The sequence below is a fragment of the Lipotes vexillifer genome, unplaced genomic scaffold (assembly GCF_000442215.2).
Source record: "Lipotes vexillifer unplaced genomic scaffold, Lipotes_vexillifer_v1.1 scaffold117, whole genome shotgun sequence".
Classification (NCBI taxonomy): Eukaryota; Metazoa; Chordata; class Mammalia; order Artiodactyla; family Lipotidae; genus Lipotes; species Lipotes vexillifer.
Window position 1 is genome coordinate 1,229,306 of NW_006785593.1, and position 15,941 is coordinate 1,245,246.

Genomic DNA, 15,941 nt, shown 5'->3' on the forward strand with positions numbered 1-15,941 from the left:
TGCTCCTAGGTAATGAGTCAAATAGTGTTACAAGAAATCCATTGTGTGTCTGTCTACTCTCCAATGAACCATATATAGAAAAATACTTTTAATCAATCACCTTCACAGGCATTCAAACCCATTCCACTCTAACTAATGTACTGTCCAAGAACTGCCAAAGATAAAAGTGATTTCTGACAATATTTATCACAAATGAAAATTACAAAAGTCTAAGATAGGTGATCTGAAAGAATAAAACAGTGCTAAACTTTAAAATGGGAAGTAAGGGTAACATGTAATATATATTATTTTCATGTCTAAGGTAAGCCCTACAGGCAGTGAAGATGACAATAACAGACTCGTGCCTAACTTTGAACAATTAATGTACAAACACTTATTGAATTTGATGAAATGCTTCCATGTATCAACTCCTGGGTAATGGTAAACAGAAATATAAGGAGTTTATTTTGCTTCTACTCAAAATTTTCTTCAAAAAATTTGAGGCTTTTTTCCATTAAAAAGTATAAATAGACATAAAAGGGCTTATGATTTTTGCCCATAAAAGTCCCATAGATATTTATATCTTATACCTAATCATTAAATTTTCCTTCAAAAACAACAATAATAAAGTGGTCTCTAACAAGTATAAAGTCTAACATGTTGTTCTTTTTAAACAATTATTTCCCCTGTATATTAAGGTACTGCTCAACATTTAAAGAGTTAATTACTAAATACAGTACTTTTCTAAAGTCTGTTATAGGAAGTGTCTTATTGGTTTGTACAAACAATAGTTGCAGCAGTTAGTAATGTTTCTAAAATCATTCCTAGCTAAAATTATTAATGGACTAGTCTCACTTATAGGGGAAAATTCCCTCTGTAACTTCTATATAAAAATCCCTATATAATTTCAACAACTATATTACAAAAATAAAATATCTGGTCACTGAAATAGAATTCAAATGATGCAAACCAGGGATAAACTGCTATAAATAAATTATATACCATGTTTCTCTGAATCATAATGAGAATGTTCTATTAAAAGTCTGACAGAACTATCTATGTGGAGGCATGTTTATGATAAACAGAATATATAAGTAATAGTAGGTTCAGAGGAATAAATCTCAATTCAGAAAATCAAGAATATTCCCCAAACGGGATATCTATCTTATAAAGTGATGATATCCTTTTCTGAGTTTTAATCAGAAAAGTAATGAAAAGGAAATAATGATGACACTCTTCTAGCTGAATACTTATGTTACTTAATGATAATCGTAATGCATACAGCATTTTAGGTTCATAAAAGTGAAAGCTAAAAATCCCAGAAAAAAAAAAGGCATTTGATATAAAAGAAAGACATATTACCTTTTATTTCATGTTGGCTTGCTTCTCGTCTTCTTTCTAGTTCTTTTCGGTCATAATTCAACCTTTTTAAGCACATAATTCCATATTGTAAACTTGTTCTGTTATTTTTTTTTAAAGGAGAAAACACATTTAGTTTACTCAGTAGATGATTAAGCACAGTCAACACTATGCACTACTTCAGGCAACAGGTTAACAGATTCCATTTGTACTTAAACCCTTTAGAATTGGAGGGAATTAAAATTATAGCTATTCTAAGCACACAGTGTTTCTAAAGAGTTAAAAAAAAAAAGTATTTTCGAAATAAAATAACCATAGTCTTAAAATTAATCTTGGATTATGTTGTTCATCCACATGTCTTTGTTTTCCATTAGGCTATTTCAACATTGTTTGAAGACAAATGAACATTTTACTCCTTTGAAAAGAGTCACTATTATGGAGACAAGAAGGAAATTACAAGAAAGGAATACTCTTCTTTTTAGCTGATGAGAAAAATAATATAAAAACATGAATGAGGGCTTCCCTGGTGGCACAGTGGTTAAGAATGACACAGGTTTGAGTCCTGGTCCGGGAAGTTCGCACATGCCACGGAACAGCTAAGCCCATGCACTACAAATACTGAGCCTGCGCTCTAGAGCCTATGAGCCACAACTACTGAGCCCACGTGTCACAACTACTGAAGCCCACACACCTAGAGCCCGTGCTCTGCAATGAGAGAAGCCACCACAATAAGAAGCCTGCACACCGCAACAAAGAGTAGCCCTCGCTCGTCACAACTAGAGAAAGCCTGAGCACAGCAACGAAGACACAACACAGCCAAAAATAATAAATAAATAAATAAATTTATAAATAAATAATAAAAAGATGAATGAGTTAAGTGATAACATACAGAACCAAATACCAAAATGAACAGCCACCAACTCTAAGTGATACAGAAATATGTGAAAGGAACAAGTCAACAGATATTGAAACTCTATGTGGAAAGGATATTGTGGAAGAGCAGAAAACTGACTGATCCTTAAAGGATCAGGCAGAGGGAGGGTTAGTAAAGGATATGGAACACCATGAACATAGGATAGCTGATGAAATGTTAAATGTGTGGTGATAGATCCTCTGTCCAGAGTGAAGATCTATGCCAGGAAGTTAGGAGGAATAAGATTTTATATGGAGAATGGGGTTACATTAAGGAAAGTTTGCGTTCAGAGTAAGTGTAGAACACATCAAGGTGATAAAAATTATTGGACAATTTTCACAGGAGGATAAAAATGACAATAAAGGGTTTTGGTTTAAGAGAGAATAATCTGGTAGTAACACAAGAGTTGGGGAAAATAGGTAATTCTAGGTGACAGGGAAATTAGTTGAAGAAGAAATGCTGTCAAAATAAAGGTCCCACTAAGGACAAAGAAAAGCATGAAAAGAAAATCTAGAAACCAGAGATGTTCAGAGAGAAGAAAGAAGACTTACTGATATTATATATAAAGGATGTGGAAGAGTATAATAGGTAAAAAGAATCTCTAGGCCTCAAGAACAAAGAGCACTGAATATTAGTGATTTCTTAAATGTTTAGAATTATAGACAAATTTAGACATACACATTGGCCAGGCTACTCTTAAGTGCTGGATGCATTTCTAAGCCCTGCATTTTAATAAGAACAACGCTGAGTTCAAATATTTCAGAATCAGAGGAAAATGGAAAGAAATCTGCATTAATTGCTGTTATGGGATAAACTGTGTTTCCCCAAATACTTACAATGAAGCCCTAACGCCCAATACTTCAGAATGTGACTGTGACTGGAGACTGGGCCTTAAAAGAGGTAATTAAGTTAAAATCAGATCATCAGGGTATGCCTTAATCCAGTATATCTGGTGTCCTTATAAGAGGAAATTTGGACACACAGAGAAACCTGGGAAGTACACACACACAGGAAAGACGATGTAAGGACACAGTGAGAAGACAGCTATCTGCAAGCCAAGGAGAAGAAACCAATAATGCTGACACCTTGATCTTTGTTTTCTAGATTCCAGAACTTTGAGAAAATAAATTTCTGTTGTTTAAGCCACCCATCTATGTTATTTTGTCATGCTAGCCCAAGCAAACTAATTTAGTGGAATACCAGATAATACTGATGTAAAAACCATCATAGACATTAGCCAGCTTGAGGTTAAACCACTGGGTCTTGCCCAGTTTTTGTATGTAATGTAAAATTGTGCTATAAAAAGGATATATGTTGTTACAACAATGTCTTGTCAGATGGAAAACTGGGCTGTAAAGACAATGGGATGCCATATGCAGTAAAGTATTATTTGCTTTAAGTCAGAGCTAAGCATAGCATAAAGATGAAGCTTGTGTATTTCCCAGAACAAACAAGAACCCTGCCATTTGAGTAATTTTTATTTTTTAAAAAAGAAAACTTGATCTCTGGATGAATCATTTCTACTATAATAATAAAGCAATTAAAAGTTGATCCAGTGAAGAATAGAAAACAGGCACAAGTGTGTCATCAAAAATTCTAATATTTAAAAGTCTATTGTAACCACACAAAATTTGAGGCCCTAAATGTTCAGTGACAGGGAACTCACTGTCTCACAATGTGTGTACTATAGAGCAATTGAGAGTGATACAAAGTTGTATTTTCTGTTGAACATAAATCACTCACCCTATTATCTATACCTATTTGTACTAGAAAAGCACATGTTCAAGACAGCAAATATTACTCTATCACATAATATTAAAACATAAGAAAACTTATCTAAAGTCTTCCCTTATCCAAGCTAAATTTCTTTAATTCCTTCCTTTCCCCCAGATTTTTACCACTTTATCAAAAACAATTTAATGTCCATAAATTAATACAGTTTCTTATTGTTATCTCACCACATGATAGGACTTTTATTGTGCCTGCCAATAAACACAGTCTAAATATGCCCTGTCAAGCCATTAACCAGAACTGAGATTTTTGTGTCAACTATAAATCACATATCTTTTTCACTTGAACTGCTTTTAAATCATGAATTCCCCATCCAGCATTTTCATGGTTTTTAAAAACGATGTTATATTTATCTCTACTAAATTTAATCCAACAGTGTAAACAACTGTGTTAAGATTCAAAACATTTTGATAAATTTGACTGAAGAATCTCAATTATTATCTCTTTATCCTAACTTTAGTCATTAACATATATGATTGTTATACCATTTTAATTTCCATCACTAATTAAATGTTGGACAGGATGTGAACACATAGTTTCCCAAATTGTCTAGATTTATATTTATTAATTTATTATAATAACTGTATATAAAATAATCATAATACAACTGACAATTTTGCAGATAACCTACAAAGAGATCAGGCTACAACATAACATTTATGACATGGTATTATAACAACCATTTTTTTACTCCCTAGATGATAAGCAACTTGAAAAACTAATTTTCATTTGCCTTTCATTTATCTGTGCTCTTACCAATGTCTCATAATCCATTCAGTATTTTTTTTCCTGAAAATTAATGTACAAATAAGCAAAAGCACTAAAAGGTTTACAAAAAAACAAAAATTTTCTTCAGAAGAGAATGCCTTCTCAAATTTTTTCTAGTATATCCCTAAGTTATATAATTTATAACTCCATATATAGTTGAGACTGATGGTTTTATTCTTAATAAATAACTTTCTAGTATTAAAACATATATAGATACAAATCACAAACATGAAATTTCCTACAGATACAGGGGAAAAAAAGATCTATGCTGTATGAGAATTTTGTACTGTCCAGTTCCATAAACTTTGGGCATGTAATATGCACCCAGCTCTACATTAGATAGTCCCCGCAATTTGCTGCATAAAGATACTTTGCCAAGTAGATGTACACAGATGTTTCAAAGAGCACATATTCTATATTTCTTAAATATCTTTATGTTCTAGTAATATATACAGTTATTTATTTTTCACTTTAATTACTTTTTGGAAAAAACGTACCGATGGAAACTATCCACCATTTTTAAATGGACACGGAGATCTTTTTTTGTTAGGTGATCTAACATTCTTGCATCTACCAAGCATTCCATAAAATAACTTCTGTATTGAGGTAACCCCAGGCTGGGAAGCCATTCGTTTCCAATCCACTCGTGGTTCATATCTCCATATGCCAGGGTCTGTAGAAAAACCGGACACTAGAATTGTTTTATAGCAGTCAAGTTTCTTAGCCAATAAAATGAGACGGTAATTGGAGGGTATGGGCTATCATTATAAATGATATTTAATTTCTATGATATATTGAAACAAAGTGGAAATAATATTTAGCCTCTAAATATTTGATTTATTTTGGTACAAAGTGGAACTCTGGGTACATGTATCAAGGTCCTTGCCTAAAGAGAATGATTATGTTCACTTTGTTTGCTCAAAAGGAATTACATTTTATACAAATATGCATTTTAATTCAAAAGCTAAAATGAATGATATAATACAAATGCTGAGCTTAAAGATCCTTTCTTTGTATTGATAGATTTATTTAATTCAACTTATTTTATTTTTATCTGTTAGCCAATACGCCACCATTTCCTTCTCTTCAATGCTACTATTACCATTGCCATGGTGTAATGGCAAATCTTGATGTCAAAATAGAAACCTCAGTAAATGAATAGAGAAAGGAGCCACAAGGCTAGAGAGATAGAATGCTGAAGCTTTATGTGGCCATTGTTGTTACCTAGTGAGGCATGCAGCCAGTATTCTATAAAAATTGATGCAATCAGTCTTTAGTAGATATCAATCAATACAGACTCTGTACTTAAAGAAGCAGAGCATGATCAAACTCTAAGACAATCTAGTTCTTTAATATAACAATATGAACTGATCTTACCACTGTTCTTAAAAGCCAAAATGAAAACCGAAATCAACCATCATCTCTAAAGCAATTAAAAAAAAAACTATTAATCTCTATTAATTTGACAATGTCTTCTATTTAGTTCCTTATCAAACAACAAATTCACAATTATAACATGTATTTCTAATGAAAATCTAGGTGTTCCCTTTATTTTGTGTGTTCTTAAAAAATGAAATTCTCACTAAAATAAAAACTTAATGCAACCCTAATTTACTAAATGTTTAAATGTAGGTCCTAGTAATAACTACAAAAATTTTTCTTACAGTCAAAGTTTGAATCACATTACCTATAACACACATTAATTCTTTTAGTAATAAACATGCAGAAATGTTGAAAAAGGAACAGCTTCGTTGCAAGCATATATTTTGTTCAAAGTACAGATGCTTAGCTCATATGCCAACTCAATAAATGCGAGTGACTTCTGACGTGTAGTTGCAAGGCTAACACATGTCCCTCCAACTCCATTTCTCACACACTTTCCATTATACTTTAAAGAATAGGTGATTCCAAATAAGTTTTTTGAAATCTCCCCTCCCCGCTTACAACCAACATAAATGATTCCTGATTAAATATATTCAGGGGTGATTTCCAAGAAATTTAAGTTATAGTTCATTCTTTTAAAGGAGAAATGAAATTTTCCTTTCAAAAGAGGCCAGGTATAAAATGATGATCATCTTCTTTGCAAAATATGGTGATTTTAAAAGACCTTATAGTATTCAACATAATAAAGTCAAATACATGATTAGCCTAATCTTAAGCTAAGTGAAGACTTATAATATTATGACATACAAGTTTCTTACTTTATATCCTTATAGCCTACTAAATGATATTGTTTTAAAGCACATGAATTTCCTACCTGGGCCCAGCTTCCTTCCTCAGATTCTTTCTGTGTTAGCAGCAGGAAATGATTAATAAAGCAGATAAAGATAAATTAATCTCAAATTAATAAATTTTTTCTAGTAGAAGCAAAATTGCTTTGTTATTAAAAATGTTAATTAAGACACAGACAAATAAGTACACAGATCCTTATTCAGATCCACAGTAATCAATAGAGCAGTTCAAGGGCAACTACAAAGGCACCTACACAGTTTCTAATTTATTCTAATTAAATGCACACACATACAACATATGGAATTTTCATGATACATTTGATCTGGTCATTCCAAACCTTTTTTAATTCTTAAAAGTGTGGGATTTTACAAATGTAATAAGTTATGACAAAAATTTCTGATTATATACATACAAATATACAATACACAAATGTGTATACATACATATGATGGATAAATCTTATATAAAGTAAATTAATGGAGTGGACAAAGTAACTGCATCCTTCTAACAAAACTTTGTGGTAATCAAATGGGTTTCAGCAAGAACCAACAACAAACAAAGCTAAACAAGAAAAGACCAAGCACAACAAACTAAAAATGTAATTAGTACACAACATTGGCATTTTTATTCATCAGAAACTAGATAATCAATTTTTCAAACAGGAATAAAATTAAAAGGACATTAAATTAAAAATAAGTTGCTCATAATAAAATGCATGGCATGCCCAACTTTGTTACTTTAAATGAGAAATGATTATATGTAATATATTTTTAAAAGCTGACAATTACAATGAGTCACGATGAATTTTTTAAGTCTGTGCTTTTAATACTAAATGAACACTTTGCATGCGGGTGGGAGGAGGAAGTTCTCTATTTGAGATGGTAAAGTACAAGAAACTAAATAATTATATTTAAAATGAGTATTCAATCTACACATTCTATTACAAATTTAATTGGGTTTGGTAACATGCATTACCTGTGAATATGTTCAATTTTAAGTGATATTTGTTATCAAAACTTTCCAATGTTGCAAAATGTATAAATAAGTGTCATTAAATTCTTGATTATTGTTTGCATGTTACAAACTCTTATATTAACCACATTATGCCAATCTAGTACGGCTTCATTTAAAAATGTCTAGGGTCAGTGAAATAAAACTATAATGAAAAATGTTAGTTATCATTGCATATTACTATGTAAACATACCCCATTACTCTGATCTACACAAACAAAATAGCTTTTCCATCCAAATAGCAGCAAAATAACTTTCTTCATGTTCAACAAAGCTGTAAAGACTAACCGTTTTTGCTGGAGCTGCAAGATTTTCCATTTCTTCATGGGTCACCCAAACGTTGCCTGAAGGCTAGTGAGGAGGCCCAGAGGGAAGCAGTGGGATCCATGGGAGGGAAGCAGTGGTAAAGAAGAAACGCAGCACCACTGTAAGTTAATGGTACCACAGTAACACGACCATGCTCTTGCTTCTATAGCAAGCACAAGAGACAGCATTGCTAGTTTCTCATAGCTGCCTTTTTCTTCTACTTCAAAAGATTAAATAGAAAGAGGCATGCTGTGAAGCTCACATGGGATAGATTTAAAATGATACTTCTGTAATTATTAATCAGGAAAAAGGCTTAATCAAAATTTGCATTTCAATGGTATGGGGCTATTGGATCCACTTTTTGTAATCATGGAGAACTGAATAAATTTGATCTGTAGAAGAATATTTTTATTTTTTTCTTCAGTAAACAAAGGCACATGTATTTTGTTGTGTTATTACCTATATTTTGTTCACAAAGTTTTAATTCTTCAGTGTCCTTGGAAAGAGAAAACTGGTTGTAAACACAAAGCTGAAAGCTCTATCATAAACTGTTTGGAAACCAATATCAGCTTTTCCCAAATGACCGCTTCCTTTTACAGTTCAGTAAATATGTTTTTTTCCTATATTCTTATAGAGAAAAAAGAAGAGAAATGCTATTTTGGAGTTAATAATAGGTATTTTTCCACTAAATATTGTCAGAAGTCACAAAACCTAGGTTTCCTAATTTTTTGGCAGTATCCTTCACTATTATAGAGAAGAACACGATGTAAAAGGAAATTTTCCCTCTAGCAGACACTATTCTATTATGAAGTCTCATTTGCCTTCTAAATAAAACAACCCATGATGTTTGTTTTATACACTGAAGTATTAATACATACAATTTCTAGACCAAAGTCCACTTAGTAACATACAGATCACTGGGAACCACCTCCCATCAAATTCCACCATTTTACTGGGAAATATTTATGAACATTTCAATGTTGTCCAAGCACATCAATTCTATAGTTACAGTGGAATTTAATCTTATGTATTGCTTGTTACTTGTTTTGGAAGGGGTCTAGTTTCAAAGAATTGGAAGTAGCAAAGTTGATACCCCAACATAAGTCATCACCATAATTCTCTCTTGCTTTTTCTGCCAACACATAGTACCATGTTGACTTATCTTCTATTATAAATAATGTAATTTAATATAATTTTTAAAATAACTACATATAAACTAAATTGATGAATATAATTTACTATAAGATAAATCTCATGTATAAGAGAGTTACTCATATATATAGTTGAGTAACAAAACAGAGTTGAGTAGTAAATATTTATAATTATAATAAATCATATGGGCAAAAAATCTCAAAGGATAAGCATCATATATATGTAAAGAATTCTCATTCTCCTACCATTTTGGAATTTTGAGCATATATAAATTTTTTCCTAAAAGATAAAACTGTACACATCCGTAAAATATACTGAGAATACAGCAGCCATCCATGTCGTTAAATGCCCCTCCCTTCTATCCCTAGCTTCCAGGAATCGTGCTCATTATAAAGAGAAAGTTGTGTATGAATATATGAATCATTAAATCCTTTGGCAGAAATTGCTTTTACTGACTTTTTGAGCCGTGTACTATGCTAAAAAGAATTTTACAATCATCTGTCACATTCCCTTTATACCCAGTGACGACAGTGTTTTTCCTGAGTGGCTATACTGTTCAACATGAGCTTCAGTGATGGTTACCTGAGAGGAAATTCATTTAAGCCAGATTGTTTTACAATGATTTCTAAAGATTCAACCTTGATTGTGAATCCAAACAATGAAGATCTCCATCCTTCTATAAGAAACTTGACCAGTATTATTTCATACTAGAATACATACATGTATAATCTCTTTCACAGGTTATAGTCTATATTTGCCAGGCTATCACCATATTCTGGGATGAGTAGGACTCTGCAAGCTATGGCTTTATCTGTATCTTTACATGCAAAATGAGTATATATCCAGGGCAATTTTCTAAAGTATGGTTGCGAAACTTTCTGAAGTTGTAAGTTAGCTGTTCACTTATGCTCTGCAGTTTTACTTCTGAGGAGCACTGCCTGCTCTAGAGTCTTGTAAAGTAATCCATAAAATGACTTCTAAACAACCCAATCAATTAGGCATTAGTTGAGTTTTAACAAGTTTATTTTATAAGCAAACCCATGTGTAGTAAGTCAATTATTCAGATTTATTTCTTTTTACCACCAGTTTAAAGGATGGAACTTTCAACAGGGTAAGTCATAAAAGGGTGCTTTAGAGCATGAGTGTTTCAGCAAAGAGCACATCTTAGAGAATAGCTAGAGTGGGACGCTTTGAGCAACCAAAGGACTCTGGTGCCTTGGGTCCAAGGATAAAGACAATGCAAAAAGTAGCTTGGAAAAGCATAAAGGACAAGTATCATATAATTTGGTTGTGGTTTTCTGAGAGCCGCTGAAAATCATTTACATCAGTCCACGCTGCAACCCCCAGTATCTGAGCTGGAGAATGCAAACCAATAGACTTTTTTTTTTCTTCTTCTTCTTCTTTTTTTTTTTTTTGTGTCAAATGCCATTTGAATCTAGCAAATGATTTCTAAAATTTTAACTATCTGGAGATTTACCAAATTATAATCAAGAGGCTTGAGTTCTAGCAGTGCCACTTCTCAGTAACTACCCAGGACATTTCCTAAACCTTTCTAAATTTTAGAATCTACATCTGCTTAGTAGACTAAAACTGCATACTCATACTAGAAAAAATACAAATAATTTAAAATTATGATGTAACATATTCTGATACAGGGCTGGGACTAGGATGAGGTAGGTGAGGTGTCAAGGGGGCTACATTTAAAGAAGCACTCACTTTCAGGATCATGCAAGTGCAAGGTCGGTACTGACAGTGAGTGCCTCATTCAGTTTTGTTTGAGGTGCCTTGCTGGCCTCACCTTAGTCCAGATGGAGTAGAGTATTCAGATAGTATTATCAAATGAGATCTAGTAGGAAAATTCCTTAAGGATGTTGAGAATTAAAGCACTTAACTAATTAAATCATTCAGAACAGAATTATGATATAAAAATTAATATTAAAATGAGTTTAAGGAAAAAATGAGTTTAAGGGACAACTCATGAAAATTAATTGGAGGAAAATAATTCTCTTGCTGTCAGAAATACAAAATAAGTAAAGCAGCCAGACCTCAGAATAATCCTAAACTTTATCTAGCTAGAAGTAACTTCTGTTACTACATAAGTCATTTTGAAGAATTTTTTACTTTATAATTGAATTACAAAGTAAATTAATTTGAAATTTACTTTTCACTTTCAAAATGGCCTAGATCCACATTTTTCCCTTATCTGAATTGATATTTCTCACCATAAGAAGAGAAATATTTCTCATTATAATAAGACTAGTTTTACACAATTATATTTCACCTTATTTACATTAAAGGTTGAGGCTTAGGAGGTTAGTAATAATGAAAAGTGGAACCAAAGTAGACTGGAAGAATGTTGCAAAAAAGAAGGAAAACTGGTAGAGTTCAAGAAGCAGGAGAGTACACTTGTTAGGAGCATAGACTATGGGGCAAAACAACCTGGGGTGTGACCTTAGACAAGTCACTTAAACTCTCTGTTCATCAGTTTCTCCCATTTGTAAAATAGATGTCATAAAAGTACCCATCTCATAGCATTGTCCTGAGGCTCAAATGAGTTATTGCATGTAGAACACTTAGAACAGGGACTGACACTTCATAAGTACTCCACTGATGTTGGCTGTTACTACAATTTCACTAGAATTTTCATTAAACAATCTCTACCCAAGTAAATCTTTAGTTTAATAAATGCTATTTTCCCCGTACATTGTGCTGAAGCCTATCTTATGCCTTACATGTCTGCTCAAATTTGCTGAATTCTATGTTTACTAAAGATCATTTATATTTGTTACCAAACCTGTCTACTTCCACTGCACTTTTTATAAAATTAGGCAATTTAAATAAATATTACATAGAGCCAAAATTAAATAAACTTGGCTCACGTATGAACACTAAGTTGAATTATTTGGAAAGACCAGATAAAGGTAAATCTTAAAACACATTGTCAGTGAGATACAACTTCAGCAAGGTCTGGGGAAGAATTTGTAAATTTCCAGGAGGATTCTGCGCTCACACAGCTTTTCAAATATCTTCAAGTTATCACTTTAAAAAGAAACTCAAATTTAAAAAATTGAAGATGTTTAATGGATGAAGTTATCACATAAACATAATGTGAAACTCCAGGCATTGGAATTATACTCAAAGAAAAGTCCTAGTGTTTCATCTAAATTTGCAAGTGCCTGAACATTTACATATTTTTACTTAAGATAAAATATTTAAAGTACTTATTTATTCTTTATGACACACCTCTTTAACCAAATATTTCAATTACCTGATATCTCCATCTCTATTCTATTTTGTAAGAGGCCTTCTACAGTAACTGTAGCTTAGGAAGAGGAAACCGAAAGCTGGAAGATTAGGGCTGGCCCAAAGATATAATAAATGTAAGTAATATAATAATAATAAATGTAAACATTAGATTTTTCTAATGTTAGCCCATTTCGTCTAGACAGAAAAGGAGGCAGAGTTCTGTTCAGTTTAAAAAAAAAAATCTAAGTATCTTGTTTTTTCCTCTTAGAACTTGAGTGAATGAACAAGATACATCTTTCTTAGAAACCAAACCCAAACCTAAACACACGGAAGATCTTGTAGGATCAGAACTATGTGCAGTGTTCTAGAAGACATGATAACATTTCCTAAAAAAAACAAAAAATAAAAGACCCAAACCAACTCCTTTTGAATTTTCAAAGTGTGAATCCTAGTATATAATTTTAGGTGATGACTTTAAAATGTTTTCAGCTTCACTTTATGCAGAGGATTAATTCCTAGAAATTCGCATGTAGCTTTTTTGCAAAGCAAATCATATTTGAAATATATTAGAAACAAGTAAATACTTCCATGTAGATGAAGTAAAAGAAATAAAAAGCACTCAGTAGATTATTTTTAAAGCAAATAGAGACAACTTATCTCTTATGAAACTTGCATCAATATTTAGCAAAGGTCATATGTCTTCTGTGAATAAAGAGCTTTTACACATTAGTAAAAAAAATGAATATTCCTATAATCCTATAGAAAAATGAAAAAGGTTATGAATAGGTAATTTATTTAAATGCTAAAATAAATAAGCATATGAAAAAATTTAACTTTACTAGTAATTTTTAAAATGTAAATTTAAGCAATGTAATCATTAACATTGACAAAGGAAAAAAAGGACTATACAATACAATTTGACAATTAAGGTTCAAAAGTAATAAGAATATAAATGCCCTGTATACAAATATTGCTATGGAAATTACTACAGTTCAGTTAATGCAATAATATAACTACTTGCTTATCCACTATGGTATTAGAAAAACAAAGAAAATTGTTAAGTAAGCAAAATGTCCAATATTAGGGACTTGGTTAAATAAATTACAGTATTTCCATTAAGGAGGTATGCTGCAATTAAAAATATTACAATTGCATACTTAATAAAATGGGGGAAATATTCGTGCTATATTACTAAGTTTTAAAAGTACAAAATAATATATTATGTGAAAATAATTCAATTTTATAAAATGAGAAAGAAAATAGAATGAAAAGGTCTCTATCAAAAAGTTAATAGTGAAAATATTAATAATTTTAATAATTAATTAACAATATATTACCTGTCTTTCAAATGTTAATTCCTCTTTGAAGCCTTATTCAACCAGAAGTGATTTCTCCTTCCTTTGAATTCCACGGCACTCTGCTTCTATCTCACATTAAGGAATTAAACTATGTCATCTTCTACTAAACCTGCTGGTGAACATATCTTCCTTTTCTTAGTTTGATTGCCCTCTCTGTAATCAGGGCATACATATCTCATATCCTCTATAATGGTGAGTAGAGTGACTTGTACAATCATCATTTTAAGATGCATATTTACTGACTATTTACAATTTGCCAGGCACTGAGTTAAGGCCTGGGGACTATGGAAAACCTGATAATATACTTGCTTGGCCTAGTGTGGGATGACTCAAGAAGAGAAAATTATAAAATAGCTTTTATAAGTATACGGAGTAGTAACTCAGGAAGGGAAGAAAACCCAGACTTTGGGGCTTAGTGAAAACTTTTTGGAGGAAGAACATTCAGGAATCATTAGATGAAGGATGAGTTGGAGAAGAATGGTGATCTTGGTCAAATGGTGATTGGTCAAATGGTGATTTGACCCTGTATTTCTAGCATTGGAATCTAGTGCACTGGGAAGGAATACAAGAATATATGTAATAAAAATGGGGGGCTTCCCTGGTGGCGCAGTGGTTGAGAGTGCGCCTGCCGATGCAGGGGACGTGGGTTCGTGCCCCGGTCCGGGAAGATCCCACATGCCGCGGAGCGGCTGGGCCCGTGAGCCATGGCCGCTGAGCCTGTGCATCCGGAGCCTGTGCTCCGCAACGGGAGAGGCCACAACAGTGAGAGGCCCGCGTACCGCAAAAAAAAAAAAAAAAATGAAGCAAATTTCTCTAATTTATGGTCTGTATTTAAGACCACATGTAAAAATTTATACTCAAGTTAGCTTTGTGCCTGAAAACTGAAATAAAGTAATATCACTTTTCTATCTTTTGCCCACTATTCAAACTTACCTCATTCTTCCATATTTTATTATTTTGCATAAGACATGGGACCAGAAAAATCCATTTAACAACAGAAATCATATCCTTTATCAGCAAAAGATATAATTTGGGAAAGGACTAAAGAAAGAATGAATATTATTTGGGAGTTTTTCCTCTGTGTTTGAATTTGTCATCTGGCATGCCTTTTTTAGATATTTTGTTCTTTCCTAATATTAAGATAGGGATGAAATTATGAGAGAAATAGGGATTTATAAATAAAAGGCAAACAGGTTTTGAAGGAAGGTAATCCACTTGGTATTTATAAAACATTAAATACTAAGGTACTTTCATAATTATGAAAACTGCTTAAGAAGTAGTGAGTTTAGCATTACATCTTCAAAAAGTACTAATGCCTATTGCTCATCTCCTGAGATGCTGGATTACATTAAAAAGAAAAATTCTGAAAAAGAGTAAACTCTTGGTCTTGTTGCTTGGGAGAAAAATCTAAACTTTAGTCTAGAGGCTAGCTCAAAAGTCTATCTTGGTTGCAGGCTTCAAGTCTGATAGGAATCACAGCTCCTCAGTTGAAAGCCTATTAAAAGTAGCAGCAAGGTTAATGGAGAGCAAGCTAAATCTCCTCAGAATAATTCATGCTGACATTGAAATGTGTGTTGCCACAATTTTGCTCTGTGGACTTGGAGATGCTGCTGTTCACCCAGCACTGGGAGAGGGAAGGAGCACAAATGGACTCACAGTTCTGGATGTTGGAGGAGCTGAAGGACTGGTCAGGGAAACCATCTCCTGGATTGCTAATCGGAGCTTTAAGCGATGCAGAGGATTGCTGATTCCAATTTCTCTCTGGATCTCAGTGTCTGATAAAGCAGACATAATGGCACCGCTCTTCGTATTGGCTCCACAGGCTG

The 15,941-nt window shown here is 32.7% G+C and overlaps 1 protein-coding gene across 8 annotated transcripts in view; it reads right to left on the reverse strand.

Moving 5' to 3' along the window:
• The window catches only part of PPFIA2 (PPFI scaffold protein A2), a 474,850-nt gene that overhangs the window by 16,093 nt on the left and 442,816 nt on the right, over positions 1-15,941 (reverse strand). For 3 of the 8 annotated variants that reach the window (XM_007457669.1, XM_007457666.1, XM_007457663.1), the window contains 5 exons: positions 15,772-15,922; positions 8,342-8,404; positions 7,068-7,097; positions 5,308-5,501; positions 1,342-1,439 (listed from right to left, as the gene is read on the reverse strand). In XM_007457669.1, the coding sequence (XP_007457731.1) occupies positions 1,342-1,439; positions 5,308-5,501; positions 7,068-7,097; positions 8,342-8,404; positions 15,772-15,922 (536 nt within the window). The remainder of the gene's footprint in view (positions 1-1,341; positions 1,440-5,307; positions 5,502-7,067; positions 7,098-8,341; positions 8,405-15,771; positions 15,923-15,941) is intronic. The other 5 variants (XM_007457664.1, XM_007457668.1, XM_007457665.1 and 2 more) reach the window with 4 other exon arrangements.